The following is a 19,340-nucleotide window of genomic DNA, read 5'->3' on the forward strand; positions in this document are numbered from 1 at the left end:
CGCAGGGGGTGGGGCGGGGGCGGGAGGAGCCGCCGGGTCCCGGCTGGGGCGCGACGACGCCGCGGGCTGCGCGGGGATTGGCCGCGGCCGCTGGAAACCCGGGCGCGGAGCCGCCCTCGGCGCGCCCCCGCCGGCTCGGCCCCGCGCCGGGGAGGGAGGGGAGGCGGGAGCCGGTGGAGACGAAAGTAGCGGCGAGGCGGCGGGGTGGTGAAAGGAAAGGAAAGGGGAGGAGGCGAAGGCTAGGGGAAGTGATGTGGGGCCGGGAGCGGCCGCCGGAGGCCGCCAAGCCGGGAGGACGGGAGAGACCCGGCGCGCGCCGGGGCGCGGGCTGCTGCGCGGCAACTTTGCCTCCGCCCGCGGCGCGCACCTGCCCCGGTTCTCGGCGCGGCGGCTGCGGCACCCTCGGGCAGGCCGGACGCGCCGGCAGCGCTCGCTTTGTTTGGCCAAACGCGGGGACTGCAGGGCGGCGGCCGAGTCGCGGAAAGTTCCCCAAGCCTGCGGGACAGCCGGGGTCCCGCCTAGCGGCCGGGCTTCCGTCCCAGGGCTGCTGCCTCTGCACCAGGCGCCGGGCGGGGGATGCGGCCTAGATTTCGGGTCTCCACCCATTCGGGGAAACCCCTTTCCTCACCCGCCTCCCCGCTGACCACTACTCAGGGCCCGCCCTAAAGGCTGGGGAGCGGTGTTCCTTTCCCACCCCCCACTCCACCCGGATGTACCAAACTACACGAACCCCAGTGAAGTTCTGGCTTGTCCCCAGGACTACTTAGATGCTATTTGCGGAATACATCTTCTTTTTAACAAGCATTCTGCCCCTTTGGGGCGCCCTCCTTTGCTGGCGCCTTAAGAATGTGTTTAGTCTCCCAGCTGGGTAACGGTATTGCAGGGGGAGGGAGAGAGGAGACCTCAAAGGCTACCTGACCCGCCGACCTTAGATGGTTTCGGAAACCCAGTCCTGACCTTAAAGGTACCCAGTCGGTGTATCGCTGACCCTGCCAAGGAGCCAAAAGGGATTCGAGTCCAGAGGGGAGTCAGGGGCCAAAGCAATTAAAAGTTCAAAGTCCTCTTGTACTGGGTGGATTTCCAGTCCCCTTCAGTTTATTTAGTATTTCCATGCTGCAGGGGTGCTCAACGACAATGCGGAGCTTTCAACCAGATGACCACAATTTCTGATGTGACTCATCACGCATGCTTTTTTTGTTGTTGTTGTTAATAGTAAAGCCCGAAAACAACCTTCCTAAATGTTCATGGGGGGGTTGGGGTGGATAAACAAAAGGTATATTGGCCATTTCATGGAATACTATGCAATAGTTCGAAGGAGTATGTACATTCGCTCTATTTGTACACACACGTGGGAAGATCCCCAAACCGGAATGCTGAGTAAAGGAGCAAGTTGAAATATACAATATGATGTATAATTAGTGTTTTAAAACCCCCACATAGGGGTTCCCCGGGTGGCTCAGAGGGTTGAGGGTCCTGGGATGGAGCCCCACATCCAGCTCTCTGCTCAGCAGGGAGCCTGCTTCCTCCTTTTGCTCTGCCTGCCTCTCTGCCTACTTGTGATCTCTCTCTCTCAAATAAATAAATAAAATACTTTAATAAATAAATAAATAAATAAATAGGCTTTCTCATTCATGGACACATGCTTAGCCTTTTTTAAAAAGGTCAGTGGGGATTGAGTGTAAATTAAATTCATGACAGTCTGCCACAAAGACAGAAGTAGGGCCAGAGAACAAGGACAGGGAGCATAAGGAATGTTGGACAGTTTCGTGCCTTTTACTTATAAATGAATTCAGCAAATGCTGAAATGTTGTCAGTTCCGAATGGTGGATGCATAGTTCTGTGTTTTTCCATATTTTGCTATTTTCTCCCCCCAAAATATGTATTGGGACTGATGGGGAACATTTTGATCATTTCTGACTCTATGTCAGGGGTCAGCAAACTTTTTCTGCAAACGTCCAGGTAGTAATTATTTTAGACTTTGAAACCATAAGCCGTGTGGTTGCAACTTCTCAGCTCTGCCTTCCTAGCAGGCACAGACAAATGAATGGGTGTGGCTGCGTTCCAATAAAAGTCTTATTTGCAGACACTGAAAGTTAAATTTCATATAATTTTCACATGCCACAAAATATTATTGTTTTGATTTCTCTTCAACTATTTAAAAATGCATAAACCATTCTTAGTTAGCAGGACATATAAAAAACAGGTGGCATGCCAGATTCAACCCGTGTGAGCAACGATTTGGCAACCCCTGCTTTACTAAAGAAACCAAAATAGATATTGGTTGATGTCTCTTCCTGTTACTTGTTAAAATATACTATTCTGTATGTTACTAAACTGTCTATGTTTTATTATTTCTTAAGGTTTTATTTGAGAAAGAGAGTGAGAGAGCATGAGTGCAGAGAAGGTCAGAGGGTAAAGCAGACTCTCTGCTGAGCAGGAGCCCGATGTGGGGCTCGATGTGGGGCTTGATCCTGGGATTCCAGGATCATGACCTGAGCAGAAGGCAGATGCTTAAATGACTGGGCCACCTATGTGCCCCAGTCTATGTTTTATTAAAATGCTATCGTTAGCAGGCAGAAATTTAGGTATACACACACACTACTGTGTAAAGTTAGAGGCCAATTATGTGAGAAAGGCAAGAAAGTTCCCATTCCGCCTGGGTGGCTCAGTGGGTTAAAGCCTCTGCCTTCGGCTCGGGTCGTGATCTCGGGGTCCTGGGATCGAGTCCCGCATCGGGCTCTCTGCTCAGCAGGGAGCCTGCTTCCCTCCTCTCTCTGTCTGCCTCTCTGCCTACTTGTGATCTGTCTCTGTCAAAGAAATAAATAAAATTTAAAAAATTAAAAAAAAAAAAAGAAAGAAAGTGCCTATTCACATTAAACTCTGGCCTAAGATACACTTCTTTCTGGAAGAATTTCCTGAAATGTTATGATCCAGGCCCTCGTTGGCCTCTGCCCTCTCTGACCTCCTATAGCAAAGGAGTGTTACCACGGATTTCAGTCTCCAGGCTGTCTCTATCCTTTCCTTTTCACTAATGGGTTCTGATTTGCCAGTAGAGCTATTAATTCCTGGAGTATAGATAGCACTGCATCTGAAACATCTGTTTACCTTCAGCATTGGGGTTGAAAGCACTGACTTTGGAATCAAGAAAGACCTAGTGCAAATTCCAGCTTTGCTAGTGAAGAGGTCTCTGGCCTTGGCCTTGGACAGGGACTCTGGTTTCATCAGCTGTCAAATGAAGATAACCAGCTTTGTTCACAGGTTCAGTGAGGTTTAAATACAACAATGTGTGTAAAGGGGGCGCCTGGGTGACTTAGTAGGTTAAAGCCTCTACCTTTGGCTCAGGTCATGATCTCAGGGTCCTGGGATCAAACCCCATATAGGGCTCTCTGCTCAGCGGGGAGCCTGCTTCCTCCTCTCTCTCTGCCTGCCTCTCTGCCTGCTTGTGATCTCTGTCTGTCAAATAAGTAAATAAAATCTTAAAAAAATAAATAAAAATTTTAGGGGTGCCTGGGTGGCTCAGTGGGGTAAGCCTCTGCCTTCAGCTCAGGTCATGATCTCGGGGTCCTGGGATTGAGGCTCTCTGCTCAGTTGGGAGCCTGCTTCCTCCTCTCTCTCTCTCTCTCTCTGCCTACTTGTGATCTCTGTCAAATAAATAAATAAAATCTTTAAAAAAATAAAAATAAAAATAAAAAATTTTTAAAACTCTCCCTTAAAAAATAATGTATGTAAAGTTAATGGCTCAGTATGTGACACATAAGTGCTCAGAAGTACTACTAATGTACTTAGTACAGCTGGGGCACCTGGGATCAAGCCCCGCATCAGGCTCCCTGCTCAGTAGGAAGACTGCTTCTCCCTCTCCCACTTCCCCTGCTTGTATTCCCTCTCTCTAGCTGTGTCTCTGTCAAATAAATTTTAAAAATCTTTAAAAATATATATGTATACATACTTAGTACAAGGCTAAAAATCCCATTGTTTATGTGCCTTCCTTATTAAAGTGAATTAACCAAAGCAGAGGACATCGTAATTGCCTTTCGTTAACATTTGGCCTTCTTTATGATAGGAATCATCCCACTGAAGAAAACCATTTTCTTCTTAGAGATATGAAAATAAAAATTGGCTTTGCTTTTTGGGTTTTCTCCTCTAAGAACACTAGAAAAACCTGTTCTAGGCAAACCGATCTTGTTGTCTTGACAACCCAGATTGCCAAGAAAATAAGTAAACAAAGCATCTGAATCTTATTTTTAAGAAAACTTGGGACAGTACAAGGGAGGGGCTGAAAACTAAGACTAAAGAATTAATTACCCCCTAGGACAGCACCACAAGCTCCTGCCAAGGCTTTGTCTTTTCCTCTGAGAACTGTTCTGTGTTCTACTCATGGTGTTCACTGGAATATTCCACCTCCCAAACCTCAAACATCCAGGTAGAGATAGCAGGATTAATTACGCTGATATACTGTATTAACTGAATTCCTCCCCCATGCAACAGGAAAGTAGAGAAACACTGGTCCCCCCCCCCCAAAAAAAAAAAGGAGAAAGAGAGAGAGCCTGAGAAGTTTCCCTTCAATGGGCATTAAGATTAAAATGTTTGTTAGTCCTAAACAAAAACAACAGCATAAAAGGAGAAGTCAGTGGAGACAGAGATGAAGCAGCTCTTCATTTGTCTTAGATGTACTATGAGAAAGAAAAAATAAGTGTAAGCATCTAAAAATATAGGGACGAAATACAAAACACTCTCAACAAGTGGGAGTGTTCAAGGCATGTAGGTCAACACGAAGATGCTCCAGTGACAAGACTGAGAAGCCTGTCATCCCGGGATGGAATCCCCACAGATTCTTCCTAGTGAGGGGGCTGGGTCAGGCCAAATCTCTGAGGCTGTTCCCTCAACTGTAAAATAGTATTTGGCTTACAAGCATTAGAGATGGTACGGGTGGAAGTACCTACACCACAGTGGCCTATACTGGGCACTAGATAAATGTGCCTGGTGTTACCAGTTATCAAATCTAAACTCTGAAAAGAATGTTCACAAAATATTACAGTACTTCTCAAAACTCCGGAAACAGGGAGCTCTGGGGATAATGTAGGTACTGGACTAGAATCCCATCTCTGCAACCTACCAGCTGTGTGACCTTGGGTAATTGAATTAACCTCTTTATGCCTCAGTTTCTACATCTGTTTCGTTCCAATTTTAGTATATGTGCTGCCGAAGCGAGCACAGTTTCTACATCTGTTAAATGGGATGAATGCTATTGCCTACTGGGGCTCCTGGGTAGCTCAGTCGGTTAAGTTTCTGCCTTCAGCTCAGGCCATGTTCACAGGGTCCTGGGATTGAGCCCTGCACAGGGCTCCCTCTTCAGTGGAGAACCTGCTTCTCCCTCTCACTCTGCCCCTCTCCCCCCACCCCTGCTCATGTGCTCTCTCTCAAATAAATAAAATCTTTTTTTTTTTTTAAGATTTTATTTATTTATTTGACAGAGAGAAATCACAAGTAGGCAGAGAGGCAGGCAGAGAGAGAGAGAGGAGGAAGCAGGCTCCCTGCTGAGCAGAGAGCCCGATGCGGGACTCGATCCAAGGACCCTGAGATCATGACCCGAGCCGAAGGCAGCGGCTTAACCACTGAGCCACCCAGGCGCCCCTCAAATAAATAAAATCTTGTACAAAAATGCAATTGACTACGTTTTAGGATTGTTGTAAAGATTAAATGCATCAATATACATGAATTACAACATGGCACTCTGTGTTAAAATATTTGTACCCACCTGCTGCAAGGCTGCAAACACTCATCACTAAATCTGCTAGTCAAGCTCCCACCATGCTGAGTCACTGGCTTGGGTCACCACATCTTTCTTCTCTGTAAGGTCTCTGATAGAGACCCACTGGCAATACAGCCTCAATTCCTTCCTCACCAAACCCTTTCCCCATTTACCCAAAGCATCATTTAGTTACACTTCCATGTTAAACCATCCATAATTACACCATTCTGAATCTTCCCTCCCCAAATGCTCCACCAGGAAAAAAGCCAATTAGCTATAACCCAGACAGTTCGGGGTGGGGTGTGTGGGGGGGGTGGTTCATTCTGACGTTTCCAACTTCCCATTTAACCCTTATTCCTTCCTGGAGGAGAGGGGCCCGAGCCAACAAATCTAAGTCACAGATGGCAGCAGGCCACGGACTATATTAGCTTTGGCTTCAGTTCTGCAAGGGTGAGTGTACAGGCTGGGAGCAAGACCAGGCAGGCTGGCTTCACGGGTGTGTAAATTGTGCCCCTTCCTTGATTTAATGTTCTATTTAATAAAGGGTTTGTATTTTTACTTAGCGCTGGCCCTACACATTATATAGATGGTTCCAGTCAGGTCTGATTTCTGGTTTTCAGGGTTGATATGTGAGGGGTCGGCTGAGCAACCTTGCCCCATCTCTTGGACCTTCTTCTGCTGAGGCAGAGTGATTAGGATCACTTCTTAGACTAATTGCATGGACAAAAATGTATCAGTTGAGAGAATACATTTGGAAGAATTAAAAACAAACTGATAGGAGCATCTGGGTGGCTCAGTGGGTTAAAGCCTCTGCCTTCGGCTCAGGTCGTGATCCCAGAGTTCTGGATCGAGTCCCGCATCGGGCTCTCTGCTCAGCGGGGAGCCTGCTTCCCTTCCTCTCTCTGCCTGCCTCTCTGCCTACTTGTTTCTCTGCCTGTCAAAAAAACCCAAAAAACAAAAAAGCGAACCAAAACCTGATAATAGTGGTTACTTTTTAGGAGGAAATTACTTTTTACTCTACAGCCCTTAAGAATATTTAATTTGGGGGGTGCCTGGGTGGCTCATTGGGTTAAGCCTCTGCTTTCAGCTCAGGTCATGATCTCAGGGTCCTGGGATGGAGACCCATGTGTGGCTCTCTGCTCAGTGGGGAGCCTGCTCACCCCCCCACCCGCCCGTCTCTCTGCCTCCTTGTGATCTGTCAAATAAATAAATAAAATCCAGAAAAAAATATTTAATTTTTGCCATCTACATATATAACCTTTCAAATTTAAGATTTTTCAACATCAACACACCAATTACTGTCTCAGTCTCTACACTGAGCCTCTTGTTTCCAGAGCAGCTGTCTTTAGCCAACAAACGCACCCCATGAGTGGGAGTTGTTTTACACTGTTTCAAAGAGCTCTAGAGATAAATTATTTCCCATAAGAAGGTTTAAATTTAACGGAGAAGGAGCCAATGATAGAAACCGTAAAATTTGGTTGGTTCCTTGTTGCTGTTTTAGACTTGAAACACGGTGACTTTCCTGTGAACGAACACTGAGGGATAAGATAAATTCATAGACAAAGCAGTAACTGGTTCTGCTTAATTGCAGGTTTGAGACGTAAATTAGATACATTCTATATTTGAGTGATAGCACCCACACACCTCTGAGCTTCAGACCTTTTTTTTTTTTAATTTAAAAGATTTTATTTATTTATTTGAGAGACAGAGGTCACAAGTAGGCAGAGAAGCAGGCAGAGAGAGAGGAGGAAGCAGGCTCCCCGCTGAGCAGAAGGCCCAGGGGCTCAATCCCAGGACCCTGAGATCATGACCTGAGCCAAAGGCAGAGGCTTTAACCCACTGAGCCACCCAGGCACCCCTTCAGACCCTTTCTTAATTTATAATCACCTTATTTATGATGAATTCCTAGACTTATCATCAACTCCCATTTATATAAAGAGATAAGAAATATACTCATGCAGAAGATACAAAAAACCAAATACCCAGAAAGTGACTGAAACAGGTTTCTTGTCATTGGTCCAAAAACCATAAAAAGATCTTTTCCTTTTAGGGTGCCTGGATGGGTCAGTCAGTTAAGTGTCTGCCTTCGGCTCAGGTCAGGATCCCAGGGTTCCAGGATCAAGCCCTGCATCTACCTGCTTCTCCGTCTTTCTTTCCCCCTGCTTGTGCTCTCTGTCAAATAAACAAATATATGTATATATATTTGTTTGTACTGACCCACTAGAGAGATCTACCAATACCCAAAAGAGCTTATGTCTGAGCACCGATGCTAAATGAATTCATGTGATGGAGAGTACGCACAGATTCTAATAAGACACTGGCAGCTTTGCTCAGAGAGAACATCATCCTTAACATTTGCACTAACTTAATAATGAAACAGCTGTTTATCAGAAACAGTTGGTATCTTTTGCTCTCAAAAAGAGAAGGGTGGGGCTGCTGGGGTGGCTCAGGTGGTTAAGCGTCTGCCTTTGGCTTGCATCAGGATCCCGAAATCCTGGGATGGAGCCCCATGTCGGGCTCCTTGCTCAGTGGGGAGTCTTCCTCTCCCCTCCCCACTTGTGTTGTCTCTCTCTTGCTCACTCTCTCTCTGTCAAGATTTTATTTATTTATTTGACAGAGAGAGAGTGTGCGAGAGAGAATGCACAAGCAAGGGGAGAGGAAGAGAGAGAAGCCGGGAGCCCGATGCGGGGCTCAATCCTAGGACTCTGGGATCATGACCTGACCCAAAGGCAGACGCTTAACCAACTGAGCCATCCAGGTGTCCCTAAATAAAAACCTGAAGAAAAAAAAAAAAAGGAGGGAAAAAACAAATACGTATACTCCAGCAACAAAGTAAGACTAAACAGAACGCAGTTTATTGATCAGACAGACATCAAGTCCATCATCTACATGGAGGGAGGGATGTAAACATGTAAACAAGTCCAAAACCTTCTAGCCTTTATGGCGGCTCGGCTCTGTGAGACTACAGATGATTTATCAAGGGCACCCCGTGAGAAGGCAGCTCCTGATGCAGCTGCCGGAAGAGCATCGCACACCGGTTCCTCTCCTGGGTCTTCCCCAGTGTGTGGTAGAGTCTGGCCTGGAAGTAAACAACATCTCTGATTTGCTCTTTGCAGTCGACCTTTGCAAAATAGTTCTTGGCTTCATTGAGATTCTCGATGGCTGCCTCCAGAGCTGAGGGAAAGTGGGAAAACACCACACATGTTTAACTCAACAGTCTACACATCATTTTCTTTTTCTTTCTTTTTTTTTTTTTTTTTAAAGATTTTATTCATTTATTTGACGGAGAGAGATCACAAGTAGGCAGAGAGTTACGCAGAGAGAGAAGGGGAAGCAGGCTCCCTGTTGAGAAGAGAGCCTGATGCGGGGCTTGATCCCAGGACCCTGAGATCATGACCTGAGCCGAAGACAGCAGCTTAATCCACTGAGCCACCCAGGCGCCCCATACACATCATTTTCAAAACATAACATCTGGGCGCCTGGGTGGCTCAGTGGATTAAGCTGCTGTCTTCGGCTCAGGTCATGATCTCAGGGTCCTGGGATCAAGCCCCGCATCGGGCACTCTGCTCAGTGGGAAGCCTGCTTCCTCCTCTCTCTGCCTGCCTCTCTGCCTGTTTGTGATCTCTGTCTGTCAAATAAATAAATAAAATCTTAAAAAAAACAAAAAAACTTAACATCTACTTTTATTGATTTAACATGTACCAAATAGTTTTGTAATTCTACTCTTCAAGAAGAAAAAAAAATACACTAGGATGAGGTTTTTAAAAAGGTCTTTGGTTAAAATAATGATTTCACTTGCCCTTAAATTTCATGCCAAGCAAACATGGCAAAGTACTTTAAATACAGCATGAAATTTTAACATATATTTGAGAACTTAAATACTGTCCCAAATTTAATGTCTTTCTTCTTCTGGATCCTAAATTTAATTTTTTTCCCACATTGGTATTGCCTAGCAATCTCTGAGTGGCTCCCTACCTTCTGCTTTCTTCGGTGGATCATAAGAAGCTGCTGAAGCCACCTGGCACTTGGCCACCAAGAACATGGCACGGCCTTTGTCCAGCACTGCCCCGTCAGCCAGGATGGGCTCAATGGCCATGTGGAGAAGACTTAAGGCCTGTTCTGGGATTCCAAGAATGAGCTGAAAAAGAAATACTGTGGTACTATACAAATCCACATCCACTGCCCATGACAGAAAAGGCTTCATTTCTGGCTCTTCTCTCCTGAAGGGCCATGTCTGGCTTATGCTCTCCTTGACATGTACTACATTTAATATGCACCACACTCCTAGAATACAATGTGAGTCAATCTGATTTGATATTATGATGGCTCCAGTAGGTAGAAGTTATTCACACTATAGAAAGGTTTTTGCCTTTACAAAAAAGATTCAGAATCAATATCTAGATTGGTGATTCCAAAGGGTCAGAACATCATTCTTGCTGTGTAAGAATCATTCAAAGAAGGGGAACCATTAAGAAAATAACTCAAAAGTATATAGTAAAATAAAACAAGAAACATCCATTTAATACAAAAGAAACAGTGATGGAGGAACTGATGAACAAAAAGATGTAAGACGTATAGAAAAAAAAGAACAAAACAGAAGTCTTTCAAATCCATAATTACATTAAATATAAATGAATTAAATTATTCAATTACATGGCAGAGATCAGCACAATAGATTTGAAAGAAACATGATCCAACTATATGCTATCTACAAGGATACTCTGGTTAAAGACACAAATAGGCTGAAAGTAAAAAGACAAAGAAAAGATATTCCATGCAAACAGTAACCAAAAGAGAGCTGGAATGACTATTCTTATATCAGATAAAATAGACTTTAAATCAAAAACTGTTACAAAAGGGGCACCTGGGTGGCTCAACTGGTTAAGCATCTGACTCTTGGTTTTGGCTCAGGTCATGATCTCACAGTTGCAGGATCAAGCCCCACATTGGGCTCCACGCTCAGTGCAGAGTCTGTTTCAGATTCTTTCTCTGTCCCCCTCTACCCATCCCTGCTTATGCCCTTGCACTCTCTCTAAAATAAATAAATAAAATCTTAAAAAAAAAAAAAAAAACTGTTACAAAGCTAAAAGACATTACACACTGATAATGAGTCAATTTATCAATAAGATACAATTATAACCACATATATACCAAACAATGGAACCCCAAAATATATAAAGCAAAAAATGATAGAACTGAAGGAAAAATTAGTTTAACAATAATAGTTCCAGTACTCCACTTTCACTAAGGGAGAGAACAACCAGACAGAAGATAAGCATTCAGTCGTTAAGCATCTGCCTTTGGCTCAGGTCATGATCCCAGGGTCCTAGGATCAAGCATCAGGTTCCCTGACTGCCCCCCCTCTCCCACTCCCCCTGCTTGTGCTCCCTCTCTCGCTGTGTCTCCCTCTATCAAACAAATAAATAAAATCTTTTTAAAAGAATAGAATAAAGGGGGGTAGAAAACACAATCTACTCAATTGAAAAAGAAAAAACAGGGACACCTGGGTGACTCGGTTAAATCTGCCTTTGGTTCAGGTCATAATCCTGGAAAACCTGCTTCTCCCTCTGCATGCCTTTCCCCGTTTGTGTGCACGCGCTCTCTCTCTCTGACAAAGAAATAAATAAAATCTTAAAAAAAAAAAAAAGAGAGAGAGAGAGACAAAAAACATTTCACAAAAACCCAACACCATTCAGGAGTAGAAGGGAACTTCCTCAACCTAATTCTGATGCACCAGTGAAAAACCCACAGCTAACACCATGTTTAACAATGAAAGACTGAAATCATCCCCCTAAAATCAGGAGCAAAAACAGGATGTAAACCCTTGCCACTTCTATTCAGCACTGATCTGGAAGTTCTGCACAGGGCAATTAGGCAAGAACAAGAAATGAAATTGGAATGAAAGTAACACTCTGTATTTGCAGATGAGCTGATCTTATATATAGAAAACTCTAAGGAATTCTTAAAAACCTATAACAGGTATTAAACAAGTTCAGCAAAGTTGCAGGATACAAGATCAATATACATTAGCAATAAAAGATCCAAACATGAAATTAAATTTTTAAAAGTTTTAAAAAATACTTTATTTATTCAAGACAAGGAAGGAGCAAAGGGAGAGGAACAAGCAGACTCCGCGCTGAGCACAGAGCCCAACAAAGGGCCCAGTTCCCAGACCTCAAAATCATTACCTGGGCCGAAACCAAGAGTCAAACACTTAACCAGCTGAGACACCCAGGCCCTATGAAATTAGTTTTCTAAATTCCATTTATGATAGCATCAAAAAGAATAAAATACTTAGGAGTAAGTTTAACTAAGAAATTCTAAGAATTGTGCACTGAAAATTAGAGGACACTGTTAAAGAAATTATAGAAGATCTAAATAAAAGATATCTTGTTAAGGGACTGGAAGACTTAATATTGTGAAGATGGCAACACTCTCCAAATGCATCTACAGATTTAACGAAATCTTTATCAAAATTCCAAATGCCATTTTTGCTGAAATGGACAAGTTATTCTAAAATTCATAGGGAACTGCAAAGGAACAACAATAGCTAAAATAATTTTGAAAAAGAACAAAGTTGGAGGCCTCTTACTTCTTGATTTGATTGATTAACTTTTTTTTTTTTAAAGATTTTATTTATTTGACAGAGAGAGAGATCACAAGCAGACAGAGAGGCAGGCAGAGAAAGAGTCCCTGATGAGCAGAGAGCCCGATGTGGGACTCGATCCCAGGACCCTGAGATCCTGACCTGAGCTGAAGGCAGCGGCTTAACCCACTGAGCCACCCAGGCGCCCCTGATTGATTAACTTTAAAGAGAGAGAGAGAAAGCATGAGAGGGAGGTGGGGAGGGAAGGGAAAGTCTCAATGCAGGGCTCGATCTCACAACTCTAAGATCACCCCCTGAACAGAAACCAACTGCACCATCCACAAGCCCCTCTTACTTTCTGATTTTAAATTTAATACAAAGGTCAGTAATCAAAACAGTACAGGCATAAGGACAGAATATAGAACAATGGAACAGAATTGCGAATGCAGAAATAAACTCAATGTCCATGATCAATATTTTTGACAAGGTACCAAGACCATTCAATGGGAAAAGAACAGCCTTTTCAACAAGTGGTGCTAGGACACAGCGTTTCCGTAGTGTAGTGGTTATCACGTTCGCCTCACAAGTGGTGCTAGGACATGGGGATATGTGAAAGAATAAAGCTGGACTCCTCCTCATACAATATATAAAAATTAACTCAAAATGGATCAAAGACCTAAATGTAAGACCTAAGACTATTAAGATCCTTAGAAGGAAATATAGGTATAAATCTTCATGAACTTGGATTAAGCAACAGTTTCTTAAGTAGAATACCAAAAGCATAAGCTACAAAAGAAAAAAAGGATGAAATGGATTTCATAGAAATTAAAAACCTCAGTGCATCAAAGGTCATGATCAAGAAAGGGAAAAGATGGGGCGCCTGGGATAAGGCCTCTGCCTCCGGCTCAGGTCATGATCCCAGAGTCCTGGGATCCCTGCTCAGCACGGAGCCTGCTTCTCCCTATCCCACTACCCCTGCTTGTCCTCAATCTCTGTCAAATAAATAAATAAATAAAATCTTTAAAAAAAGAAAAAAGAAAAAAATCACTAGAGAAGCTGGAAAGGAAAACATTAGATTTCTGTGCTCCTTCCATACAGATACTGACTGCATGCATCTGCGGCAAGGCCAAATGCGTAGATATTTTTAAAATCTTCCCAATTGATTTTAATGCATAGTTTGGGGAATCTCTGCTTTAGTATATGTGCTACTGAAGTGAGCATGGGAATCTCTGCTTTATTAAATGCCTCTAGCACCAGTGAGTTCAAAATGCATGCACTCACTAAATATTTATTAAAATCCTGGGCGCCTGGGTGGCTCAGTGGGTTAAGCTTCTGCCTTCAGTTCAGGTCGTGGTCTCAGGGTCCTGGGATTGAGCCCCACATTGGGCTCTCTGCTCAGCGCGAGCCCGCTTCCTCCTCTCTATCTGCCTCTCTGCCTACTTGTGATCTCTGTCAGATAAATAAAATCTTTAAAAACAAAACAAAACAAAACAAAAAAACCTACTATGTGCACGTTTTACTATGTACCGGAAGACACAGCAGGGAGAAAACAAAGGCCCTTTTCTCACAGCCTTTACATTCCTCAGGGGGAGATAAAAAATAAACAGAAAGGGGCGCCTGGGTGGCTCAGTGGGTTGGGCCGCTGCCTTCGGCTCAGGTCATGATCCCAGGGTCCTGGGATCGAGCCCCGCATCGGGCTCTCTGCTCAGTGGGAAGCCTGCTTCCTCCTCTCTCTCTGCCTGCCTCTCTGCCTGCTTGTGATCTCTCTCTGTCAAATAAATAAATAAAAATCTTTAAAAAAATAAATAAATAAATAAAATAAACATAAAATACAATTTGATTTCCAAAAGCTTTCAATGAACACACAACTTCCTCACTTCTTTATCCCCTTATTAACCAAGCATAGCTCTGGGCCAGCTAAATCATTCATATGATACAAGTGTCCTCAAAGAAGAGGTGCACCCCCTTTCTTAAATACACAGCTCGGCACCGCCAGTGCGGCTGGGAGGGGTCAGCTTGCCATGGAGTTCGCAGCTTCAGACTCCCATGGAGGGTTTGACAATGAGACTCCATTCCCAGACTTCAATATTAAGAAGAAGTCAAAGCTCATTACTATCCTTTCCAAAACGAAAAAGTAGTAACAGACTCACCAGTTCTTGAGCACAAATATGTGCTGTAAAAACAGAGATCAGCTTACCTGAGCAAAAGCCAAGTTCAGCACCGTTTCTGAGGCCAAGTACTGTAACCGGTACTCCTTGGAGAGGGCCAGAGCCTGCAGGAGCACGGGCAGCGCGATGGTGGGGGAGGAAGATCGCCAGTACAGCTCTGCCACAGACAGCAGGACGCTGCCCGCAAAGAGGAAGACACGGGATGAGAACGGCCGACACAAAGGACCACCTACAGCAGAGGCTCAAGAGCTCTCCCTTACCTGATCACCATTTCTGTGTTCCTGATTTTCTGACAATGAATCAACAATTTTTGTAAAAGCTTGTGCGCCTCTGACATTTGGTTCTGAGCTTGTAGTACAACTGCTTTCCTGACACAGAAACAAAATAAACACAAATGGTGATGCTGATGTTTTGCAGTCGCGCCCCCTCAGTCTCTATTTCCTCAATTAGACTGTGAACCTCCCAGGGGGAAGAACTGTGCCTGATACAATTTTTGTGAAAAAAGGAAAAAAAGTGTGTGTGTGTGTAAGCACATGTGTATACACCTACCCCCCCACACACATACAAGAACACAAAAGTCTGAAGTTGTCTGTATCAGCATGCTAGTGATTATCTTGGGGTGAAACTTATTTTGTCCATTTTACTCATCTGTATTTTCTAATTTCCCAGAACAAATTGGTAATAAATACGTTAAGAAGTCTTTTCCTAAACTAAAGTTAATAAATTAATTTTAGTTAAACAAATAAGAATAAAGGCATTTGAGAATTACTTCATCCTGGGGTTGGAGTTTTCAAAGTCTCTTACCTGTATACGCCCTCTATGCTATTAAGAGCTGTGATTCCTGTAACAAGTGAATCGGCCAAATGGTATTTGCCATCATTCATTGCTCTGTCAAATTGTATCTTTTGATCACACAGCATCCATAACTAATAAGAAAAAAAAAATTTAAGAACAAAATGGCAAGTGTTCACCTCATTATTCAACAAAAATATAAAAATATTTCAGCTTGCTTATTAGCAAATACCCTTACAATTCATACACATTTTTTTGAGACTTAAAAAAAATTTTATAAATATTACAAGGGTGTGAAAAAGCATGAATAATAAAAACCACGTCTGCCAATCACCAACTTCATCAAATCATAACAATTTTGCTTTATTTGCCTCAGACAGTATCACGCACTACTGAAGTTCTTTGCAAATTCCATTCCCCTCTTTCTTTGTCCAAAGTAACTGATTTAATGTTTACAACTCCCATTCATGTTTTTCTACTTTTACAGCATATATTCTTACCCTTGTATGATTTTTTCCAATTAAAAATTAGAAGGATTTGGGGCACCTGGGTGGCTCAGTGGGTTAAAGCCTCTGCCTTCAGCTCAGGTCATGATCCCAGGGTGCTGGGATCAAGCCCCTCATTAGGCTCTCTGCTCCACGGGGAGCCTGCTTCCTCCTCTCTCTGCCTACTTGTGATCTTTGTCTGTCAAATAAATAAATAAAATCTTAAAAAAAAACAAATTAGGGACGCCTGGGTGGCTCAGTTGGTTAAGTGGCTGCCTTCAGCTCAGGTCATGATCCCGGTGTCCCGGGATCGAGTCCCACATCGGGCTCCATGCTCAGCGGGGAGCCTGCTTCTCCCTCTGCCTCTGCCTGCCACTCTGTCTGTGCTCGCTCTCTCTCTCTCTCTCTGACAAATAAATAAAAATAAATTAAAAAAAATTAGAAGGATTTGTGATTTCCGAGCTTTTGAGAAAGTTAAGTCAATGCAACGCAACAGAATGTTAATGAATTTACAAGGGGCGCCTGGGTGGCTCAGATGGTTAAGCGACTGCCTTTGGCTCAAGTCATCATCCTGGGGTTCTGGGATCGAGTCCCACATCGGGCTCCCCCTGCTCTGTGGGGAGCCTGCTTCTCCCTCTCCCTCTGCCTGCTGCTCCCCTTGCTTGTGCTTTCTTTCTCTCTGTCAAATAAATAAATAAAATCCTCAAAACATTAATTAGTTAATTAATTAATTTACAACAAGTCAAAGTAATTTTGTTACATAAATGAACCATTTATTATAGGCTAGCAGTGTTTTAAATGGTAGAGCTTCTACCCAGTTTCACTTTCAATTCCTTTAGAAGTGGTGCTGTAGGTCCAGGCCACCGCCCCCCGCCCCGCCCCAGGATGTGGTTTTCATGTAGGAACCTCAGTGTCAGATCCCCAAAGCTGAGTCTTTTCATCTTGATTTTGCCACCGAAGGAGCAAGTGTACTTGGGGTGCTGGCTTATTTCAGTCCTGTTCATCATTTTCCTGAAGGAGGCACCCTAACGGGTCTGGTATTTACAGAGGATTCCAGCCTTCTTGGTGCATTTAGCCCTGTCACCACAAATAGGTCTAAGCCCAGAGAGCAATCTTATACATTTTAAATTCTGTATAAAGTAAATACTGTCCTACCGTATGTATCCTTTGACAACGTGCTTTTAAGCTCAACATTTTTCTGGGACTTACACGTGTTTATACAAGTAGCTCTAGTTTACCCTTTGCCCTGATGAATAGTTTCCAATTACACGAATAAGCGACAACTTATCTATTCTCTGTTGTTGAGTATTTAGGTAGGAGCAACTTTTCACGCTTCTGAGCAAGGCTGTAACCAACATTTTCATACATCTCCCCTGGGGAGAGAGTTGATCTCAGGTCTACAGTAAGCAGTGGGAACGGGGTCGTAGGACATACGTCCCTTCATTGTAATGTCCTGCCCATTTGTTCTCCCCTCCCAGAAGCATGTGGCCCCTTGTCCTCACCAACAGTTGGCGCTGTCAGGTGTTTTACCTTTGGCCAATCTGATGGGTATGCAATACTTCATTATTGTTTTCACTTGTATTTCCCTGATTGCCAGTCAGGAAGAGCATCTTGTTATATATCTACCGGCCATATGTTTTTTTGTGAACTGTGAATTAATTTGTCATTAAAAACAAAAACAAAAACAAAAAAAACAGCTAGGACTATAATCAAAAGTGTTCCGTCGCATTAGCACTGCCACAGAACCACACTTCTTTCTTCCCACATCACCCGCTTTCCCCTATCTTCTCTTTTGTTTGTGTGCCTCCTTTGCTGCTGGGTACTCTGAGTTCGGATCACAGCCTGCTGAAAGCAGCAATGAGACCCCAGCACATTTCACACGCAGATGGGCACCCACAGCCTATCCAACAGCCCCTGGGAGTGGCAGCCTCAGGGACCAGCAGTAGGAGATTCCCAGGCCATGGTCTGCTATGGTTTCAAATTCTCGAATCCATTGCTGACTAAACTTGGTAACGGAAAGAAGAAAGGACCGGTTTAACAGCTTTCTCAGCCCCATTAGAGACAGGTATCAGTGCACTAAGGAACAGGGGGCCTGGGAGTGCTTTAAAAAATTAAATCCCCTCTGGGGACAACATTTTTCCAAAAGGTCATTTAATCCTGGGAGGAAAAGATTAGAGTTGCCAAGTAAGGGACACAACACCAAACTGTCCGTGGACATGGGCAATCTATACAGTTAGAGATATAAGGAATACTAGCTAAAACCATAAAGACAGGGAAAAAAAGTTCCCTAAATAAATCTTTAAACCTTTTATCAGAGTTTATTTCTCTGCCCTCTTGAACAGAGCTTAGAGATTCTGGTATGTGCCTATGTTCCCCTCAGTGCACAGAGGACACAAGAAAGGAACCAAGACACAAGAAACTGAGTAGATACCCTAAAATATTCTGCTTTGACAACAATACAGTAAAAACAGTCCTTCGGAAATAAATCCAACGCCATGCGAAAGGCAGATTACCTGGGCATGCTGACTATTAGGCGGGAATCGTTCCTTCAAGTGCTTTAACACTTCCGAAGCCGCAGCGAAACAGCCCTAAGCAGAAACACATGATCTGGTGAGCACACCTGGGTAGAAACCGCACCTGCTACCCCACTCACAGGCTGTCACTGTGATTCACCTTTTCGTGATGCTGCACCCGGGAAGGTGCGAGCCACAGACTCCCACACATCGAGGGGTCTTGTTTTTAGGTTCTAGCATATTTTATTTGTTCATTAAAATTTTTTTTTAATTACACATGTAATGCATGTTCACTCTAGGAAAAAAACTGCAAAATAAATAAGAAAAATAACCTCCTAGTGTGGGATAGTTTGGTTGTTTCTAATTTCATCCATTTCAAGAACGCAACATTGAATATCTCGGTGCATATAGCTTTACACTGTCCACCTGTCCAGTCATTTCCTCAGGATAAGACCTCTGAAGTAAAACTGGCTGGTCAAATGCTGGCATTCCAAAGCCCTCTGATATAAATTACTAAATTACCCTCCAGAAATGTGCTAAGAACTTTCACACCAGCTCTCTATGCCTTTCTCCCACCACAAACTTAAGGATTGCCTATGTGACAGGTGAAACTAGTATTAATTTGAATTTCTTTGTATTTTATTTGTACTTCTTTGTACTTTCTATTGTATTTGTACTTCTTTGTATTGTATTTGTATTGTATTGTATTGAATTTCATTGTATTAATTTGAATTTCTTTAATGACTAGATTGAAAATTCTTTCATGTATTTGGGTCATTTGTGTTTTTTAAGTGAATACATGTTCATGCCTTTTTTTATACCCTTATGTCATTGGAATGTTTCTTGACTCCAAAAGCTTTTCAATGTGTCCCAGTCCTTTGATTAGGTGAAATGTCTTCCATCTATATGGAAGTTCAATTAGATTGCAAGTGAACTTTTATTTGAAGTGAAGTGGAAATTACAATGAATTGTAATAAAAGGTCAATAATCTTTTTATTCTTACGATTTTTAAATGACCAATCTTGCCAATTATTTTCATGACTGCCA

At 43.3% G+C, this 19,340-nt stretch overlaps 1 protein-coding gene across 3 annotated transcripts in view; it reads right to left on the reverse strand.

The window, feature by feature from the left end:
- Positions 1 to 8,582: 8,582 nt before the first annotated feature.
- ANAPC5 (anaphase promoting complex subunit 5) overlaps positions 8,583 to 19,340 on the reverse strand; it is a 43,383-nt gene continuing 32,625 nt past the window's right edge. For 2 of the 3 annotated variants that reach the window (XM_082698397.1, XM_082698399.1), the window contains 6 exons: positions 18,294 to 18,368; positions 15,308 to 15,429; positions 14,764 to 14,871; positions 14,533 to 14,680; positions 9,725 to 9,887; positions 8,583 to 8,923 (listed from right to left, as the gene is read on the reverse strand). In XM_082698397.1, the coding sequence (XP_082554523.1) occupies positions 8,712 to 8,923; positions 9,725 to 9,887; positions 14,533 to 14,680; positions 14,764 to 14,871; positions 15,308 to 15,429; positions 18,294 to 18,368 (828 nt within the window). In that variant the 3' untranslated portion in view covers positions 8,583 to 8,711. The remainder of the gene's footprint in view (positions 8,924 to 9,724; positions 9,888 to 14,532; positions 14,681 to 14,763; positions 14,872 to 15,307; positions 15,430 to 18,293; positions 18,369 to 19,340) is intronic. The other variant, XM_082698398.1, reaches the window with a different exon arrangement.

Source organism: Mustela nivalis, assembly GCF_964662115.1.
Source record: "Mustela nivalis genome assembly, chromosome: 14".
Taxonomy (NCBI): Eukaryota; Metazoa; Chordata; class Mammalia; order Carnivora; family Mustelidae; genus Mustela; species Mustela nivalis.